This window comes from Urocampus carinirostris, chromosome 16 (genome assembly GCF_059441175.1).
Source record: "Urocampus carinirostris isolate Australia breed hairy pipefish chromosome 16, RoL_Ucar_1.0, whole genome shotgun sequence".
NCBI lineage: Eukaryota > Metazoa > Chordata > Actinopteri > Syngnathiformes > Syngnathidae > Urocampus > Urocampus carinirostris.
The window spans coordinates 5,280,657-5,302,382 of record NC_142364.1 but is presented as its reverse complement, the minus strand read 5'-3'; the positions used below and the strand labels follow the sequence as shown (position 1 = coordinate 5,302,382).

Genomic DNA, 21,726 nt, shown 5'->3' with positions numbered 1-21,726 from the left:
CAATTGATATTTTGTGGCATTTCGAGTTATTAAAATCAGATTATTTGCAGATTTTGTTTTTGTTAGTTTAAATCAGTGGCCCCCAAAGTTGGGTCTGCAGTGGGGTGAAAAATGTCTTTTCAATGGGGTCTGGGAAACGATGTCTGAGACATAAAACCGGGTAATAATAAAATATTCTGCTAAAGAAAGGAAAACAAAACATGTTTTTCTTCTATCTTGCTATGTTTCACATCCTATCTATCCTATTTTGAGCCCAGCACAGATGAGCAATTCCGGGGGCGCCACGCCCTGGCCACCCCAGTGCCAGTCGCTTAGCATAAAGGGAGAAAAAGAGCGTGGCACAAGAGGCAGGAGTGGAATTGACTTTGACAGTGGAATGTGATTGAAAAGGTGAAGTAGAAGAGAAGACTGGTCATTGAACCTTTTGTCGCCAAATCAGCCGTGCAATACTATGTTTCCTTTGTTACTACCAGGGTTAGGTAGGGTTACTTTAACTGGATTACTTTCAATTACTTTTGGATGACTCCAATACCAAATATGCTAATAAAAGACAAAAGAAACTAAATAGGAATAAAATGACTCAATTTTGTGCAGGCTTGGGGAGTAACGGAATACATGGAACGACAAAAATGATGTTGGCAAGCTGTTTTCAATTTGTTACTGTCGCATTTTATGTTCGTTTTGCCAGAGATCAAAGAGATCAAAGCCAGGAGAGAAAGCTTACCACGTGTTGTGAGTCATCGTTTTATTCATATTTAGTTTCTTTTGTCTTTTATTAGCATATTTGGTATTGGAGTAATCCAAAAGTAATTAAAAGTAATCCAGTTAAAGTAACCCTACCCAACCCTGGTTACTACGTACAAGTGTGAGGCAGAATCTTCAACTCTATTAGATTTGAAGACAAAAAAAAACCTGAAATCGGCAGGAAGCGATTCACGATTTGAGAATCGCCATTTCCAGCGTTGACCCACGTTTTGATTCATTATGCAAAAATAAAAAGCATTTTTGGAATATGGCCAACTATAATTGAGTATTACTTTGTACTGAAATGGCATGGGGCTCAGGAGGTAGAGCGCTCGTCTTGGGATCAAGAGGTCGCAGTTTGAATCCCGGCTCCTCCGTGTTACATGTTGAAGTGTCCTTGGGTAAGACACTGAACCTAATACCCCCAATAAGCAGGTTAGCGCCTTACATGGCTGCACGGCCGCTATTGGGAAATGTGAAGCACACTGTAAAGCGCTTTGGGAAGTCTTGACTTGAAAAGCGCTATAGAAATGCAGATCATTTTATTTCATATAATTGGCGAAAGTTGAGGTTAGGGTGTCAGAGAGGTTTTTGAACGACTCACTGGGGGTCCGGGACCCAGGCTAACTTTGGGAACCACCGGTTTAAATCAATGTCTTTGTCCTGTTACGGTAAAGTGACGCCGTGAAAACTATGGATGACCCTCTTGCAGGATCGAACACGACAACACGGGCATGAACGCCAGTTGGTTTCTGGACAGGGTGGTTGTGACCGACATGATCCGACCCCACCTTCGCTTCTACTTCGCCTGCAACAATTGGTTGAGCCGGGAGGAAGGCGACAACCTTTTTGTCAGGGACCTGCTGGGCAGCCTCAACCAGATGGACGTACCCAAACGTGAGCAACATCCAACACCGCAGAAAAAAACCCTAACGTTTTAGCAAATCTTTCCAGTAAAATGTTCTTAGAAATCACCTAAAAATCAATACCTAATTTTGTGTATTTTAAGGCACACACACGCACAAATATAGTCTGTTGCGCACCAGACTAAATAAGATGCACTGAATTAAAACTACCGTATTTTGCGCACTATAAGGCGCACCTATAAGCCTTTATTTTTTTCAAAAGCTGACCATGCGCCTTATCATACAGTGCGCCTTATATAGGGATCAATATTAAGTCGCAAAGTCTCGCAACTAAGGCAAGCAGCCGCCAACTAGATTTTCCCCCGAAGGCGAAGTCGTCCGCGGTGTATGCTGGGATTTATATACCGGCGTTTCATTTCCTAACCAATGTGTCAATCATCATTTGAATCAGTCACTATTGGCTAAAGTTATTCGGAGGTAAAGGGGGCGGATCCTTTTTTATCATTTACAGGGTCGCATAGGCTAAAGGGGCGAAACAAAGCCTGCAATTGGCGGAAAAAGATGAACGTGAGGGTGTTTGGGGTTTTTAAGGGTTATTGATCTATCTTCGTTATTCATTATCCATTATCCGTTATCGGTCAGTTCATAATACGCTACAAAGCCTAGGAGCCGGGACACTTACTCTCAGCCAAAAGGCTAAGCTAAGGTCCTAGCCCTAAAGCCTTGTTGCGATCATTGCGAATGCACCGTTCCCGGAGGTACTGCAATACCGGGCCGATGCGTGGAGTGGACAGAGCGGGCTCTTATTCCATCTCCGGAATGCAAATCACACGTTGGGTTGCACTACGGCATAGAGAAAACTTTGTTTACTATTCTGTATTTGTAAATATTTGACTCTCCTGGATTTACTACACTCACGGTTGTAAGAAGACCATGGTTACGTATCATTTAGAAAGAAATGTAGAAAGACTTGCTTACAGTTGGGAGAAATGTTGTTTACATCTCGGGAAGGTCTCGAAGGACGAATTAGTATAAACAATCCTCCTCAAAGGAGGACAACAGATAACGGCAAAGGGCAAGGTGACATAAACTGGCATAAACTCAAAAACACTTCCAAATAAGGACGGAACCCTGGGCATGTACGCCTTCAGGCGTGAAAAGGGACGGGGCCAAACCGGGTACACGTGCTATGTTGAAAACTATAAAGACACACGCATATCTTTGATTCGCTGAGTCTCTTGTTGAAATTGTGTATCAATAAAAAGAACTCCCTCTTATGTCATTTTGATTCCTGCATTTCTTTGAACACGTATGAGACGATTCAACAAATTGGTCTTATCTTCAACAAGAACCCTCCAGTGAGGTCCCTCCATAGGGAAGTCCCCTCAGTCAGTGGAGTGCAAAGTGAAGATTGTCCCCTAAGAAATTGGACGGGACTTGCAAGGCTGAACCGTGATTTTCTGCACAGTTATCCTACTCTACGGTTTGGAGTGAGAAGATTTTCTTTTGCGGCTCCCTCGGTAGATTCGTGCACTTTGTGAAGTAGCGATTTTGCAATGTTCATGTTTTAACGCGAAAACGCGATTTTCTATTGCATTTATGTCTAACCAAGATATCTCAACATATTTCGTTGCAAATACATGCGTTGTTGTGGAAAACTACTTACATTTGTGCGGTTCCTTTCCAGCCATGTTTGTTGATATGGAGAATTCGCAAAGCCTTCTGGGTAGTCACTTTGCTTCAAGTGAGGTACCGACCTCCCTCGATCTGAAGTGGTTATGTCATGGGTTGAAGGCACTTCTCCCTCGGTCTTGAGAGTATTGGGACACATGCTATTTCCCTCCACCGAGTCGGCTTGCAATCGAATTCCGTTGGCGTTAAACTCCCTGTTGCTGTGTGATCTGACGCCTCAACTCCCAGGGATCATTCAGGGGTCATGTTGTGAAGGCGAGGAGGTGGACAAAGATGGCTCCATTGGCTTTAACGCACACCTTATCATGAATATTTCATCTGGAAAGTGGCTCAACTCGTAGATCAGCCAGAAAACCACAAATTAAGGCGGTAATTACAATCGATGAAGTCACGTAATCGATGCTGCGTGACAAAACTTGAGCCGTGGCATTATAACAGCGGTTCTCAAATAGTCGGGCAGGCCAACTTGGGGGGTAGTGAAGGGAACTTTTTTTACTCCCCTAGAATAAAGTGTAATTGCACCTCCACTACACTAGGTGGCAGTCTCATCGGTGTAGTGTTTCGTTTACATTTAGCCTCCACGCAGTTCATATGGCCCAGAGTAATAGATAGATAGATAGATAGATAGATAGATACTTTATTCATCCCCGTAGGGAAATTCACACTTCCAGCAGTCTACCCCGTTGTTTATTAACAGATTAACATGATGCCCTAGGGGTGCTTGTAGCGGAGTGGATGATGTCACGCTAGTCCAAAAGTTCGACATCCCTGCGGTAGATGGAAATCTTTTCTTTGTGAAAATCCAGGGATACACCACCTCGTGTTATCAAGTCCGCCTCCTCTCCGATTCCCCCCGGCTTTCGTGTCTCTGTATAGCGGCGTTGAAGCCGGATAGCTCCGGGTAGCTCCGCGTGGCTACACGTTAGCGTCCGGAATGCTAAACGTGAGCCACGTTTCCGCAAAACACAGCAACTGCGCTCCCTGTGCGCTTCGATGTTTTCCACCAGCACTCGATGATCTTATTTGGTCGTGAGTTCGCATTTACCATGATTACGGATGGTACCGAAGACTTATAACGCCGCTAGCCGCTTAGCTAGCTCAGGCTCTTCTTCCACGATAGGCCCCTTCATCACGCCGGCACGAGAATTCTTCAGGGCAAGGAGTTGATTCCTTGAATAAACGCATTTTTGTGCGCTAAAAGCATTGAGTGTGGAGTGTAAACACAAAGTGGAACAGACCCTTAAGTGACTCCATGAAAAAAAAATATGGAACACAGATGCAGAGACAGGAAAAGCGACAAACACGTGGCAAAAAGTAATTGATTAGCACTGCATTATTCTAAAGTCAATAACATACTAAAGTCGCTTTTAAAAACGGCAGTCTGGAAAGACAAGGCCAGCTTTTGCTACAGCAGCAGAGAAGACAATGTTATTAAGGAACTCTCTCATGATTCCGTTCAGCGAGAAGTTATAAAACAAAAAAAGGGCTCGGACAATGAGCAGTTCCTTCGATGGTTTTATTCACAGAATATTCCGGGCACAAACAGGTCACAGCCAATGGCTGCTGATAAATGACACGTTCAAAGACCACAATGGCTTACCATCATTCTTACAAAGAACAAGGGTGGTCAATAAGCTAAAAACTCCTGTTATGGCACGCCTTTGCCAAGACAGGGGTCCCTGTTCCTCCTCCCCACTGGGCCAGACTTTCACCTCAGATATCACAGGTAGGGATCACAATCAAACCAGTTGGAGCCACCTCCAATCAAATTTGCTGCCTTTAGAAGCTGCTGGAGACAAGCAACCAAAGCTAATCCACGGTTGACCCGTCAAATTTGTATTTTTGATTTCATCTCCTAATTTTGCTTGAATGTCCTGCCAACCCCTTGCCTCTCCTCTAGCTCCTAGACTCCTCCTGGCCAAAGACCAGTGTCTTCAGCCCAACACTCGCCCCACGTTCATAACCTTCTTGGTCAGATCCCAGAAGAATTCTTTCGGACTTTGGTCCTTAAACTTGGTATCATTAGCTCTATAAACTCTGTCCTTAGAAGTCCTGGTCTGAGTCTGTCTCTTGGGGCCTGGCACATTTGGCTATCTCTACCATTTGACCTCTACTGCACAATGGACCCTTTTTAACTGTCTCAAACAAGTACTGACATGATGGCACTCAAGGCCACTTCTGGACACAAAAGAAAAGACAATTCAACTAATGCAAAATTGCCACGGAATAAATGGTACAAATTATTGTGACTAACTATGGGCAGTGACACATTTTAATACGACAAGGTCCAAAAACTTAAACTCTGCCACACGCGCATCTTGTTGATTGCTAGTTTGTTGTGTGTTTTTCCTTTCTGGACTTGAATCTCTCTTGATGATGTAAATACCTACTGTACAAACTAAAGCATGGCAGCAGACAGGAGAACCTTAGAGAGGGCCATCAACACAGCCAAGAAAATCATTGCCTGCTCTTTGCTCAGTCTGGAGGACATTGCTGGCTAGCGCTACCGAAGCAGATACTATAGTTCTTTAGGACTCCCCTAAGAATGACCATAGCTTCTTAACCTGCTGCCCTCTGGCAGATGCTACAGGACCTTTAAAACAGACCGGTTCATTGACAGTTTCTTCCACGGAGCTGTCACCACCCTAAACAAGCACACAATAATGGGTATGTTTTAAAGACCCACAAACGTTACCAGGAAACACAAAGTTGTGAATACTTATCCACTGTTCTCCTATACCTAGCCACTCCTTTGCACATCTGTTCTCCTCTGCACTATCGTACTCCAGTGTTATTGTTATTGTATAGTGACTTGTTTACCTGACTGCCCATTTTGCACATCTGGTTAGCTGCTCCTCTTGCACTCTTTGCACTACTGTATAATACTATACATAGCTATAATTATTTAGTATATTATCAGTACTTCAATACTCCAACTCAATACAACATTTTATTGATATCTGTACATTCAAGGAAACTGTGCGGGTCAGATGTATCGACATTTCGTTCTGTATACACGTGTACAAGAATGACAATAAAGTATATCTGAATCTGAATTGTAGTTTTTAGTAAATAGTTTCAATAACCAGAGAAGTTTTTGCTTTGAAATCCTATACAATCATTCATTCCAGTGAATAAATACATAGTGAGTGTCTTCACTGCCGACATGAAGGGAAGTGGAACGGACGCCGACGTCTTCATCAACATCTTTGGAGAGCACGGCGACACAGGTGGGTCAACCGAGGGTAACCCTAACCCTGAATTCAACCTCAACGGATTTGCTGACTTTAAGGTGAGCGGCGACTGGACAGCGACAAGGACAACTTTGAACGCGGTTCCGAGGACAAGTTTACCATCGAAGCGCCGAATTTGGGGAGGTTGAGGAAGATCACCATAGGCCACAACAACAGAGGTTCATCTGCTGGATGGTTCTTAGATAAAGTAAGCGCTAGCGTGTCTGTTCTACACCCTGACGAGAATTATTAATATGTATAAGACGCATGAAATCATTTCATAATGCTTCTTGTTGCTTTCCACCTGTGCAGGTTGCTATTGATGACATCGGGAACAAAGAAGTCTACGAGTTCCCAGTCAATCGTTGGTTTGCTATGGATGAAGACGATGGGAAAATCCAGAGAGATGTGCTGGTTGGCTCACTGCAACCGATGGGTAAGGATTCCAAATGTGTTTTTCTAACCTATGTGATTTTGTCTTGTTATAAGTGGTAAATGGACTGCATTCATATTGCGCTTTAACCAGTCACTGAGGAAGTAAAGCGCTATACAATGCACTTCACCCATTCACACACACACACAGAATAGAGCAGTTTTGCATTGATTTGTCAGAAAGCAGAGGGTTGGGAGCAATGTTCCCTGTAATTTTCCATGGGTCTGAGCGTTCACACAAAGTCGGTGAGCAACGCTTGAAACAACAGTGAGCCACCATAATCCCAAGTGTGGCAAGATAATTAATGATCAAACATGTCCAAAACTTGACATCAAGTTACATTTTGCGGAGTTTCCGGCAATGCAATATGATTTTTCTCTTTTGAATGAATTGACTCATGTACTATTGCAAAGGTTGTACGGCCTACAGACGTCGTTTCTTCTTACAATTCTTTCACAAGACATCCATTTCTTTTTATTTCCTGATATATTTTGTCGCACAATATTAACATTTTTGGGGGCTTATTTAGTCAGTTGTAAGATACAGAACTGTACTTAATCACATTTTTTTAGAGGAAATGTACAATGCTGACAACAAGATTCACTTGATATACAGTAATTGGAAATTATTTGAATGCAACACAAACTTGTTGTTCTTTTTTCTGTGTTTTTTTTTCTACTTTTTTTTTAATTCTTTAAAAAATAATCTCATTGTGTTTATTTTTTTCCGAGCTGTTACTTTTTTCTTTTTGTTCTCTATTTACTTTTTTCCTACATTTCTTTCTTTTCTTTTTTTTCTGGCTTTTTTTCTAAATTTTTCCTTCTTTTTTTCTCTTCCTTTTGTTTCTTTTTTTCTCAGCTTTTCACTACTTTTTCATTTTGGTATTTTTTTCTTTTTTGTTCTATTCCCCCCTTCCTTTAAGCCATTTTGTGCATCATTTTACATAATATTTGGTCATGTTGGGATTAAAGAAGCAAAAACAGCCTAAAGAGCCGTTTAGGACCCGAAAGAGCCGGTTCTTTTTTTATTGAGCCGAGCCGAAGAAGCCGGTTCTCGACATACTCTACTAACTTTACTCAACTTTGTTCGACTTCGAAATACCGCATTTAGGACACAACGTCAGGGGAACCCGTGTATTGTTACCTTCATGCACTGTAACTTTGACTTAAGTCGCTTCTTAATTAGTAATTTTGAGCTCTCATTTTTGTGCGCCCGGCTAGATTTTCTTGTGCGCTGAGAATGTGCGAGCAGTGCGTAATTGCGCACGCGCGCAGCTTAGAGGGAACACTGGTTGGGAGAGGGTAGGGCAGGGAGAAATTTGAGAGCTAGAGACAGCCTGATTGAAGAAACTGTCCTTGAGCCTGCTAGTTTTGGTCTTTTCCCTGTGCGGCAGCAGGTTGAAGAAGCTATGAGATGGGTGGGTGAGGTCACCCTTAATCTTGGTGGCTTTGTGGGTGAGGTGGGAGTTGTAGATGACTTTAAAATATATCCGAATTTCTGCTTAGGCATCGTCTACAACGTTCAAGTGATGACCGGGGATGTGCGGGGAGCAGGAACCAACTCCAAAATCCATTTGGTCATGCACGGCTCCAAGGGTTTGAAGAACAGCGGCAAGATCTTCCTGGAGGGCGGCGCCTTCGAACGGGGTCTGATCGACATCTTCAACGTGGAGATCTGCGAGCTGATCAGTCCCCTCAGCAGGGTCACTATCGGCCACGACAACGGGGCCGTGGGTGCTGGCTGGTACTGCGAGAAGGTACCATGCATTTCTCAAAGACAAACCGTTCTCTAAAAACTCTTGATACAGATTGGGTCAAAACTTGGGTTGATTTGACACATACAAAAACGTACGTAAACACGCACTAAAATGTACATAAACGCACGCACAAAAACATATGCAAACAGGCACAAAAGTGTACGGAAACGCACACAAAAACTTGCGTGAACGTACATCGGCAAGAAAATGTTCATGAAAGCACGTCCAAAAATATACGTAAAGAGGCTAAAAAACATGCGGAAACACGCACAAAAACTTACGTAAACGCACGCATGAAAACGTATATAAACAAAATGTACATAAACGGCGCACAAAAACGTATTAAACGATTTTATACATTTGACTATAAAGGATTTTATACGATTGACTACAAATTACATGTATTGAGTTTAATGCAATAGATATTCACTGACTGGCCTTTAGTTCAGGGCATTTTGTCTAGGAAATTTTGACAAGAGGACTCGTGGATTTGCTCACGCAGAACGAGAGGCGCTGTTGTGGGAGAGCCAGACCTCAAGGCGCGCCAACAACTGCTTGGCACGCCCATGGGAGGAGCCGAGAAGCCATCTTGCGGGGAGACGTGAGCAAATAAGAGAAAGCTAGAACAGTTTGGAAGAAGGCTTCCCACAGACTCCAACGTCAACGTTCTTCTGTTCGGAAATAATAAACACCCTCCCCGTGTGAAATGTCGGCCTTCCTGGTCATTTTTCTCTCAAGAAACGAGCGTGCATAATTGGTGGATGAATGTAGGTCGTGTTTGGTTAATGGAGTCAGATAACTCATTCGAACAATTTGGTAGACGGTACACTTTGATTGATTAAATTCCAACAGTATGAAAACAGGCACAAAAATGTACGGAAACGCACACAAAAACGTACATAAGCGCACGTCGGCACAAAAACGTTCATCAACACACCCACAAAAATGTACGTAACAATGTACATAAACACTTGCACGAAAACGTACATAAACAAACAAAATGTATGTAAATGGCGCATTAAAACGCACATAAATAGGCACTGTGATTGAAAAAAATAATGCCATTAGCTAAGTTCGCGGTTCCACTTTTGCGGTTTCAGAGCTTCGCGGGTCTAAAAAAAATCTACCTTACCTTCTCAATAAAAGCATTTATTGACTTGAGCAAGCGCGAGCTTATGTCAACTGAGGACACGGTGTGGACACCCTTATTGTGAAGGGGAGGGGGAGGCCCTGACACAATGCTTAGTCATTGCCGCTTCGCTCCCCCCCTCCTTCAACTCCTCCCACCTCACCCCCTTCTTATGTGGCACTCAGTTTATCAATGAGGGAACTCGGCGACACGACGTAAGTATATTCTCTTCTGTCACATTTCATCTCAAGTTTGACTTTTTTATACCAAAAGCGAGCGGTTGTTTGTACTACCTAAACACGGCTAATTGTGTGCGGTTTCGTGTATTTGTTGCAAAAGCCGCTAGCTAAAGTATGTTGTTATTGTCCGAAGGTAGCTCTTTTACTTTAATTAAAATGAACACAGACCATTTTTTTAACTGTCGTTTCCCAAAACGCTTCACAAACACTCATCAAACATCACATTTTCCCTGTTTTTATTTTCAATATGTAACCGGTAGTGTTAACAAGCGAAATGAGAGCGGTTAATACAATCATACTGAATGGTTCGTAGTGGTTTCGCCAAAGTCCTATTCCGTGTACATACAACATATTTTACAGTTTTTTTTTTTGTTATAACATGATTTTTACTCTCTCTCTCTCTCTCTCTCTCTCTCTCTCTCTACCTGTATTTTATATGGTGTACTGTATACAGGGGGGTATACTGTATACCTGTATACGTTTTTTGAAGCATTTTTTAAAGGGGCGCCGCTACTTCGCTGATTTTCAGTTTTCGCGGGTGGTCTTGGTCCCCATTAACCGCGATAACCGAGGGATCACTGTATTTATCACGGCATTTTGCCAAAACTAGTTTTAGTGTGTCCTGTTGTTTCCAGGTGGTGGTCTACTGTCCATTCACCGGAGTGGAGCAGACCTTTCCGTGCGGGATGTGGTTGGACGAGGACGAGGGCGACGGACTCATCGAGAGGGAACTCTACGAAATGGTTTCCCTCCGACAAAGAAAGCACAAGAGTGAGGTCCATCGGGACCAAAGACTCCCCCGTGTGACCCAACACGAAAATTCACTTCAGCCTTTGTGCAACAGAATACCCGTGGTCCTTATGGATCTGGACCTCGGACCTGAAGGGTGCGGGTACCGACGCTCAAGTCTTCCTACAGATCTACGGAGAGAAGGGCAAATCGGACGAGATCAAACTGGAAAACAACTCGGACAGTTTCGAACAGGGCCGCCTGGATAAATTCATGGTACCGTATTTTCCGCACTATAAGGGGCACCTAAAAGCCTTTATTTTTTTCAAAAGCTGACCATGCGCCTTATAATACAGTGCGCCTTATATAGGGATCAATATTAAGTCGCAAAGTCTCGCAACTAAGGCAAGCAGCCGCCGACTAGATTTTCCCCCGAAGGCGAAGTCGTCCGCGGTGTATGCTGGGTTTTTACATACCGGCGTTTCATTTCCTAACCAATGTGTCAATCATCATTTGAATCAGCCACTATTGGCTAACGTTATTCGGAGGTAAAGGGGGCGGATCCTTTTTATCATTTACAGGCTCGCATAGGCTAAAGTGGCGAAACAAAGCCTGCAATTGGCCGAAAAAGATGAATGCGAATCACACGTTGGGTTGCACTGCGGCATAGAGAAAACATTTTTTACTATTCTGTATTTGTAAATATTTTACTCTCCTGGATTTACGACACTCACGGTTGTAAGAAGACCATGGTTACGTATCATTATTGAACGTGATGGCTGCAAGAGAACTTAGGTGAGCTATGCGGCTTTATATTGTCCCGGTATCTTGTTTTAGAACGATCTTGATGTATCTGTGATGAGTCTATTTTTAAACTCAATTCAATTCAAAGTGTTTATTGTCATATGCACAGTAAAGAACCCAGTTTCCCTGCACAATAAAATTCTTACTTTGCTGTCCACACAGTTGCCAGCAAAAAATAAAATGGAAACTAAGTAATGGTTGGCATTTCTCGAATCCCAAGACTTTAACCATCCGAATGATATTTGGAACTATGCATTTGAGTGACATCGTACAGACACTGTTTCCGTATATTTCTGAGACACGTATTTGCTTCTTTGCAAGCTTTGGGAATGTTAAGGGGGTAATAAGTTGGACTGAACTATCTGACTGTTTTGTCCACGTTCCCATTGTAGCGCCTTATAATCCAGTGCGCCTTATGTATGGTAAATATAGGACCAAAAACCATTTTTTGGGGGTGCGCCCTATAACCAGGTGCGCCTTATAGCGCGGAAAATACGGTAATCCCCGGATGACACAACCCTTTAAATGACTTTCCCGGTTTGAGTTTTTTGGGGGAATCTCCTTAGATCGAAATGCCGGACATCGGACGACTCCTGAAACTGCGCATCTGGCACGAGAAGAGGCATCCGTTTGCCGGCTGGCACTTAGGAAAGGTGAGGGGTTTTTCAAGTTTTGAGGCCGAGATTTCTCAACTCGATACTTTGTCATTTTTTACAGATTAGTTTGCTGAAGACCCTGACGATGGAGAAATACAAATTCGAGTGCGGACGCTGGCTGGACGTCAACGAAGACGATAATGAAATTGTACGGGAGCTGCCGGCCGGCGGGGCCCTTTGTGGGGAGCCACTTGCATGTAGGGAGCGATACCCCAAGTCTATTGTATTTGATAGGGTTGGGTAGGGTTACTTTAACCTGATTACCTTCAATTACTTTTGGATTACTCCAATACCAAATATGCTAATAAAAAACTAAATATGAATAAAATGACTCGATTTTGTGCAGGCTTGAGGAGTAATGGAATACATGGAACGGCAAAAAGGATGTCGGCAAGCTGTTTGGATTTCTTTTCATTTTGTTTCTGTCGCATTTGATGTTAGTTTTGCCGGAGATCAAAGAGATCAAAGCCAGGAGAGAAAGCTTACCACGTGTTGTGAGTCATCATTTTATTCATATTTAGTTTCTTTGGCCGGTCCAAATTGTCCCTAGGTGTGAATGAGCGAGCGAGTTGTCTGTCCCTGTGTGCCCAGTGATTGGCTGGCAACCAGTTCAGGGTGTCCCCTGCCCACTGCCCGATGATTGCTGGGATGGGCTCCAGCACCCCCGCGACCCTACTGAGGATAAGCGGTGTGGCTAATGAGATGAGATGAGTTTCTTTTGTCTTTTATTAGCATATTTGGTATTGGAGTAATCCAAAAGTAATTGAAAGTAATCCAGTTAAAGTAACCCTACCCAACCCTGTCCAGAACTACTGCTCAATAGAACTACAGTAATATTACACAAATACTATTATACAATTACGACAAAAATACTTCTGCAGAATACAAAAATAAAACAACAGTAATACTACAAAAATACTACATAAATATTACAAAAATTTGTTTATGGAAATGCTTAATAAATACTTCTGCAGAAATACTACAAATATACCACTACAGTCATACTATAATACAAACGTATTACGACAGAAATATCACAAGAAAAATACTACAGATATATTACAGAAATTCTACTGTGGAAATACCACAAAAATAATACTCCAGAACCAGGGTTGGGTAGGGTTACTTTAACTGGATTACTTTCTATAGCAAATATGCTAATAAAAGACAAAAGAAATTAAATATGAATAAAATGATTTACAACACGTGGTAAGCTTTCTCTCCTGGCTTTGATCTCTGGCAAAACTCACATAAAATGCGACAGAAACAATCCTTTTATTCCTATTTAGTTTCTTTTGTCTTTTATTAGCATATTTGGTATTGGAGTAATCCAAAAGTAATTGAAAGTAATCAAGTTAAAGTAACCCTACCCAACCCTGGTATTTGAAGTAAATATTCTATTTTATATCGATACCTGATGCCACATTACCAGGTTTGTAGCTGAAATAACACCTTGGATTAGGGCTGCACGATGAAGTCAAGTCATGTTTATTTGTGACGCCCTTAATCAGTCTCAAAGGGCTGCGCAGATCAAAGACTATTGCAAACTACAGACTATTATGACACCTTCCCCTGATTTAAAACCGACATGAGGGCAAATAATACACAGATATTGTCAACATAAAATATAGGTTATTCATATGCTATAGAATAGAAGTGTGTTTTAAGCCTAGATTTAAACAGTTCCACTGAGGTTGCAGATCGACTCTCAGGGGGAAGAGCATTCCAAAGCACCGGGGCCCGAATGGAAAACACTGTTGGATTTCTTCTTGGCTCTTGGGATCACGAGTGGACCAGCATTTTCAGAACGAAGGCTCCGAACCGGAACATAGGGGGAGATTATATCAGAAACATATTAGGGAGCAAGTCCATGCATGATTTAGAATTCTACCAACAGAACCTTAAAATCACATCTTAAGCCACATGTGTCTAACAGGCGGCCCGCGGGCCAGATCAGGCCCGCTAAGGGATTGAATCCGGCCCGCGAGACAACACTCCGAGAAGCGCAAGAGAAAAACAAGCTGCAGGTTGAAATATCTCAACTTGTTGTTGCCAAAGCCAGGTGCCTCTTACTAAGACCCTGTACTTGTATTTATTTCTCTCTCCCTCTTTCTTTCTTTCTTTTCCACCCCTTTTCCCGCACTCTGTCTCTTTCACTCTCTGTGTCTCTCGTTTTCTCTTTCTTTGTTGCTCTTTGTCTCTTTCACTCTCTGCGTCTTTTAACCTCTTTTGCTCTAACTTCCTTTTTTCCTTTTCTCTCCTCATACCCTTCGCGCTTTTTCTCTTCTTCTGTCTTTCTATTTCTCTTTGGATTTCTTTCTTCCTCTCCCTTTCTTTTCCCCCTCTCTCACGACTTTTTATCTTTTGTTTCTCCCGCTCTCTCCCGCTCTCTCTTTTTCTTTCTTTGTCCTGCCGTCTCTCCTTTCCCCTCCCTCTTTCTCTTATTTCTTTATCTCTCTTTTTCTTTCTCTTTAATCGACTAGTCCGGCCCCCGACAGAATGTTTGCTCTATCGTGTGGCAGAATCCTCCATCGGAAGATATAGTTGAGTGTCATCTGCGTAGCAATGGAAACTGATACTATACTTGCGAATAATATCACCTCGTGGAAGCATGTAAATGCTGAAAAGAAGGGTGCCAAGTACTGAACCCTGCGGAACACCACTGGTAACACTGAAGGGCTCAGATGTCATTTCACCATATTTAACACGGTGCGTCCTATCTGGGAGGTTGGATCTGAACCATAAGAGGACGGTTCCTGAGAGACCAATCCATTTTTCCAACCGTTCTAGCAGGATATAGATAAATTGAAACCTAAATCACGATTCTGTAAATCGCTACACGCTGCGATTTGAGCCTTGTATGAGCAGGCGGAAACCCTAACAAAGCATCCCCAGAAGAGGGCGCTCTTACCTTAAAAAAGCATGTCAATACGATTACCGGTAACCCATCATGTTGTCTTGTAAATGGTCTGCATTTCTATAGCGCTTTTCAAGTCAATGAAGACCTGCCCAAAGCGCTTTACAATGTGCTTCACACTTAAACACACACCCACGGATCGATAACAGTTTCAGCCATGCAAGGCAACTACCATATTTTCCGCACTATAAGGCGCACCTAAAAGCCTTCATTTTTTTCAAAAGCTGACCATGCGCCTTATGATACAGTGCGCCTTATTTATGGATCAACATTTAGTCGCAAAGTCTTCCAACTAACTTGCAGCCGCCGACTAGATTTTCCCCCGAACGCCAAGTAGTACGCGGTGTATGCTGGGATTTATTTACCGGCATTTCATTGGCTAACCAATGTGTCAATCATCATTTGAATCGATCACTATTGGCTAAACTTATTTGGAGGTAAAGGGGGCGAATCCTTTTTATCATTTACAGGCTCACATAGGCTAAAGGGGCAAAACAAAGCCTGCAATTGGCCGAAAAAGATGAATGTGTATAGCACGTGGTTGACGGCATACAGAAAGCATTTTTTTACTATTCTGTACTGTATTTGTAAATATTTTACTCTCCTGGATTTACTACACTCACGGATATAAGAGGACCATGGTTGCACATTATTATTGAACACAACGACTTTGGTGAGCTACTTTGGCTATATATTTTCCCTGTATCTTGTTTCAGACTGAACTCGATGTTTCTGTGATAAGCGGTGCAGATAATGGATGGAATGGAGTATCTATTTTTAAATTCAACTCAATTCCAAGTGTTTATTGTCATATGCACAGTAAAGTTGCGAGGGAAAAAGAAAATAGAAACTAAGGAATGGTTGGCATTTCTTGAATCCCAAGACTTTAACCTTCTGAATGATGGAACGATGCATTTGAGTGACATCGTACGGACACCGCATCCGCACGTGTTCTCGACACGTATTTGCGTCTTTGCAAGCTTTGGGGATGTTAAGGGGGTAATAAGTTGGACTGAACTATCTGACTGTTTTGTCAACGTTCCCGTTGTAGCGCCTTATAATCCGGTGCGCCTTATGTATGGAAAATATAGGACCAAAAACTATTTTTTCGGGGTGCGCCCTATAACCCGGTGCGCCTTATAGTGCGGAAAATACGGTAGCTGCCATCAGGGGCATTAGGGATTCAGTGTCTTGCCCAAGGACACTTTGACATATAAAAATAGGAGCCGGGAATCGAACCTGCGACGAGCGCTTTATCGACCAGAGCTACTGCCGCCCACATCTCACTTTAAGGACCATTTATTAACTTTTTCATACTGCTTACACAGAAATATATCTATAATTCAAGGAGATTTTTCTGGGTTTTTAACAAAACAGTGGCATGAAATTTTGACCCGTGGACAACAGGACGGGCAAATACTCACAAAAATAAATTAAAAAACTAGCAAAGAAAATGCTTTTTTTTTTTTTTTTTTTATCGAGAATCGCATCGAAATTGGAATACTGGTCTGAAAAATCACAATTAGGTTTTTATCCCAAATTGTGCAGCCCAACCGTGGATCTAGTTTTTCCTGAAATAAGGAATCTCGTCTAAATTCTAAAACAAAAAAACTCAAGCACTAGCGCTTCATAAAATGGGATAAACGCCTTGAAATGACAAAATCTGGGATACATCGAGACGGCTTTGGATAAATCCGTAAATCTGATCCAATCAATCCCTCCCGTACACAATCAACAAAGCTTGAGTTGGTCTTTCCATGTAATCCTCTTTGTGATTTTTTTTTCCCATTCTATTCTCGGATGACGAGTAGGGAGGGAATTGATGGCTAGTGGGTCGAAAAACAGAGCAATGGGCTAAGTTTCCTGGCACGCCCTTGGGAGGAGCCGGCACACCAACTGGCGGAGAGTCGTGGGTCGAGAGAAGATCGAGAGAGGAGGCTCGACGGAGAATCAAGCGACACTCATCTCATCAGCCGTACCGCTTATCCTCAGTAGGGTCGCGGGGGGCTGGAGCCCATCCCAGCCATCTCCGGGCAGTGGGCAGGGGACACCCTGAACTGGTTGCCAGCCAATCGCAGGGCACACAGGGACAGACAACTCATTCGCTCATTCACACCTAGGGACAATTTGGACCGGCCAATTCACCTGACATGCATGTTTTTGGAATGTGGGAGGAAACCGGAGAGCCCGGAGGAAACCCACGCAAGCACGGGGAGAACATACAAACTCCGCACAGGAAGTCTGGAGCTGGATTTGAACCCATGACAGGTTCCCATGACATGAACTGTGCCGCACAAGCGCTAACCACTGCGCCGCCGTGCTGCCTTCAAGCGACACTAATTCGACTAATTCGATGGAGTTCACTTAGTTAAATACTTTAAGAAATTAAATCTGCCCCCGTGTGGAAATGCCGGTCTCTTGTCCATCTTTTCACATCAAGAAATGAGCACGCATTGTTACGTGAATGAAGGTTGTGTTTGGTTAATGGAGTCAGATAACGAATTGGAACAGTTTGGTATTTATTTCCCAACAGTTGACATTTTTTAAGTGGTTCTTTCAAAGGTTTCCCCAGTAAAGGTTTGTCGCTGTTGTTTTTTTAATCTACTGTCCCAGTGATTAAATATCGCATCACCATCTGCACGGGCAACGTGAGCGGCAGCGGTACCGACGCTAGCGTCTTCCTCAATATCATCGGTGACCTGGGCGACACCGGGGAGAGACTCATGATCATGAGCAAAAACAACGTCAACAAATTCGAAAAGGGAAACGTGAGTTGCCGCTTAAGGCTGAAGGAAGAGACGTTTGGTTTACGATGTTTGTTTGTTTTTTTTGCTCTGTTTTCCCGTTTCGGTTTACGTTGTTTGTTCTTTTTTGCTCCGTTTCGGTTCACGTCGTTTGTTCTTTTTTGCTCCGTTTTCCCGTTTCGGTTTACGTCGTTTGTTTTTTGTTGCCCCGTTTTCCCGTTTCGGTTTACGTTGTTTGTTCTTTTTTGCTCCGTTTTGGTTTACGTTGTTTGTTCTTTTTTGCTCCGTTTCGGTTCATGTTGTTTTTTCCATTTTCCTCCGTTTCGGTTCATGTTGTTTGTTCTTTTTTGCTCCGTTTTCCCGTTTTGGTTTACGTTGTTTGTTCTTTTTTGCTCCGTTTTCCCGTTTCAGTTTACGTTGTTTGTTCTTTTTTGCTCCGTTTTCCCGTTTCGGTTTACGTTGTTTGTTTTTTTCTGCCCCGTTTTCCCGTTTCGGTTTACGTTGTTTGTTCTTTTTTGCTCCGTTTCGGTTTACGTTGTTTGTTCTTTTTTGCTCCGTTTCGGTTCATGTTGTTTTTTCCATTTTCCTCCGTTTCGGTTCATGTTGTTTGTTCTTTTTTGCTCCGTTTTCCCGTTTCGGTTTACGTTGTTTGTTCTTTTTTGCTCCGTTTTCCCGTTTCGGTTTACGTTGTTTGTTTTTTCTGCCCCGTTTTCCCGTTTCGGTTTACGTTGTTTGTTCTTTTTTGCTCCGTTTTGGTTTACGTTGTTTGTTCTTTTTTGCTCCGTTTCGGTTCATGTTGTTTTTTCCATTTTCCTCCGTTTCGGTTCATGTTGTTTGTTCTTTTTTGCTCCGTTTTCCCGTTTTGGTTTACGTTGTTTGTTCTTTTTTGCTCCGTTTTCCCGTTTCAGTTTACGTTGTTTGTTCTTTTTTGCTCCGTTTTCCCGTTTCGGTTTACGTTGTTTGTTTTTTTCTGCCCCGTTTTCCCGTTTCGGTTTACGTTGTTTGTTCTTTTTTGCTCCGTTTCGGTTTACGTTGTTTGTTCTTTTTTGCTCCGTTTCGGTTCATGTTGTTTTTTCCATTTTCCTCCGTTTCGGTTCATGTTGTTTGTTCTTTTTTGCTCCGTTTTCCCGTTTCGGTTTACGTTGTTTGTTCTTTTTTGCTCCGTTTTCCCGTTTGGGTTTACGTTGTTTGTTTTTTCTGCCCCGTTTTCCCGTTTCGGTTTACGTTGTTTGTTTTTTCTGCCCCGTTTTCCCGTTTCGGTTTACGTTGTTTGTTTTTTCTGCCCCGTTTTCCCGTTTCGGTTTACGTTGTTTGTTTTTTCTGCCCCGTTTTCCCGTTTCGGTTTACGTTGTTTGTTCTTTTTTGCTCCGTTTCCGTTAACGTTGTTTGTTCTTTTTTGCTCCGTTTCGGTTTACGTTGTTTGTTCTTTTTTGCTCCGTTTCGGTTTATTTTGTTTGTTCTTTTTTGCTCCGTTTTCCCGTTTCGGTTTAGGTTGTTTGTTCTTTTTTGCTCCATTTTCCAGTTTCGGTTTACATTGTTTGTTCTTTTTTGCCCTGTTTTCCCGTTTCGGTTTACGTTGTTTGTTTTTTTCTGCCCCGTTTTCCCGTTTCGGTTTACGTTGTTTGTTCTTTTTTGCTCCGTTTCGGTTTACGTTGTTTGTTCTTTTTTGCTCCGTTTCGGTTTACGTTGTTTGTTCTTTTTTGCTCCGTTTCGGTTTACGTTGTTTGTTCTTTTTTGCTCCGTTTCGGTTTACGTTGTTTGTTCTTTTTTGCTCCGTTTCGGTTCATGTTGTTTTTTCCATTTTCCTCCGTTTCGGTTCATGTTGTTTGTTCTTTTTTGCTCCGTTTTCCCGTTTCGGTTTACGTTGTTTGTTCTTTTTTGCTCCGGTTTCCCGTTTCAGTTTACGTTGTTTGTTCTTTTTTGCTCCGTTTTCCCGTTTGGGTTTACGTTGTTTGTTTTTTCTGCCCCGTTTTCCCGTTTCGGTTTACGTTGTTTGTTTTTTCTGCCCCGTTTTCCCGTTTCGGTTTACGTTGTTTGTTTTTTCTGCCCCGTTTTCCCGTTTCGGTTTACGTTGTTTGTTTTTTCTGCCCCGTTTTCCCGTTTCGGTTTACGTTGTTTGTTTTTTCTGCCCCGTTTTCCCGTTTCGGTTTACGTTGTTTGTTTTTTCTGCCCCGTTTTCCCGTTTCGGTTTACGTTGTTTGTTCTTTTTTGCTCCGTTTCCGTTAACGTTGTTTGTTCTTTTTTGCTCCGTTTCGGTTTACGTTGTTTGTTCTTTTTTGCTCCGTTTTCCCGTTTCGGTTTAGGTTGTTTGTTCTTTTTTGCTCCATTTTCCAGTTTCGGTTTACATTGTTTGTTCTTTTTTGCCCTGTTTTCCCGTTTCGGTTTACGTTGTTTGTTTTTTTCTGCCCCGTTTTCCCGTTTCGGTTTACGTTGTTTGTTCTTTTTTGCTCCGTTTCGGTTTACGTTGTTTGTTCTTTTTTGCTCCGTTTCGGTTTACGTTGTTTGTTCTTTTTTGCTCCGTTTCGGTTTACGTTGTTTGTTCTTTTTTGCTCCGTTTCGGTTTACGTTGTTTGTTCTTTTTTGCTCCGTTTCGGTTCATGTTGTTTTTTCCATTTTCCTCCGTTTCGGTTCATGTTGTTTGTTCTTTTTTGCTCCGTTTTCCCGTTTCGGTTTACGTTGTTTGTTCTTTTTTGCTCCGGTTTCCCGTTTCAGTTTACGTTGTTTGTTCTTTTTTGCTCCGTTTTCCTGTTTGGGTTTACGTTGTTTGTTTTTTCTGCCCCGTTTTCCCGTTTCGGTTTACGTTGTTTGTTTTTTCTGCCCCGTTTTCCCGTTTCGGTTTACGTTGTTTGTTTTTTCTGCCCCGTTTTCCCGTTTCGGTTTACGTTGTTTGTTTTTTCTGCCCCGTTTTCCCGTTTCGGTTTACGTTGTTTGTTCTTTTTTGCTCCGTTTCCGTTAACGTTGTTTGTTCTTTTTTGCTCCGTTTCGGTTTACGTTGTTTGTTCTTTTTTGCTCCGTTTTCCCGTTTCGGTTTAGGTTGTTTGTTCTTTTTTGCTCCATTTTCCAGTTTCGGTTTACATTGTTTGTTCTTTTTTGCCCTGTTTTCCCGTTTCGGTTTACGTTGTTTGTTTTTTTCTGCCCCGTTTTCCCGTTTCGGTTTACGTTGTTTGTTCTTTTTTGCTCCGTTTCGGTTTACGTTGTTTGTTCTTTTTTGCTCCGTTTCGGTTTACGTTGTTTGTTCTTTTTTGCTCCGTTTCGGTTTACGTTGTTTGTTCTTTTTTGCTCCGTTTCGGTTTACGTTGTTTGTTCTTTTTTGCTCCGTTTCGGTTCATGTTGTTTTTTCCATTTTCCTCCGTTTCGGTTCATGTTGTTTGTTCTTTTTTGCTCCGTTTTCCCGTTTCGGTTTACGTTGTTTGTTCTTTTTTGCTCCGGTTTCCCGTTTCAGTTTACGTTGTTTGTTCTTTTTTGCTCCGTTTTCCCGTTTGGGTTTACGTTGTTTGTTTTTTCTGCCCCGTTTTCCCGTTTGGGTTTACGTTGTTTGTTTTTTCTGCCCCGTTTTCCCGTTTCGGTTTACGTTGTTTGTTTTTTCTGCCCCGTTTTCCCGTTTCGGTTTACGTTGTTTGTTCTTTTTTGCTCCGTTTCCGTTAACGTTGTTTGTTCTTTTTTGCTCCGTTTCGGTTTACGTTGTTTGTTCTTTTTTGCTCCGTTTTCCCGTTTCGGTTTAGGTTGTTTGTTCTTTTTTGCTCCATTTTCCAGTTTCGGTTTACATTGTTTGTTCTTTTTTGCC

At 42.4% G+C, this 21,726-nt stretch overlaps 1 protein-coding gene across 1 annotated transcript in view; it reads left to right on the top strand.

Annotated features, from left to right (window-relative positions):
- loxhd1a (lipoxygenase homology PLAT domains 1a) overlaps nt 1-21,726 on the top strand; it is an 82,100-nt gene that overhangs the window by 16,575 nt on the left and 43,799 nt on the right. The window contains exons 5-14 of the mRNA XM_088319986.1: nt 1,457-1,641; nt 6,434-6,532; nt 6,595-6,743; nt 6,848-6,971; nt 8,474-8,724; nt 10,728-10,863; nt 10,937-11,097; nt 12,192-12,278; nt 12,343-12,478; nt 17,812-17,966. Of these exons, the coding sequence (XP_088176112.1) occupies nt 1,457-1,641; nt 6,434-6,532; nt 6,595-6,743; nt 6,848-6,971; nt 8,474-8,724; nt 10,728-10,863; nt 10,937-11,097; nt 12,192-12,278; nt 12,343-12,478; nt 17,812-17,966 (1,483 nt within the window). The remainder of the gene's footprint in view (nt 1-1,456; nt 1,642-6,433; nt 6,533-6,594; nt 6,744-6,847; nt 6,972-8,473; nt 8,725-10,727; nt 10,864-10,936; nt 11,098-12,191; nt 12,279-12,342; nt 12,479-17,811; nt 17,967-21,726) is intronic.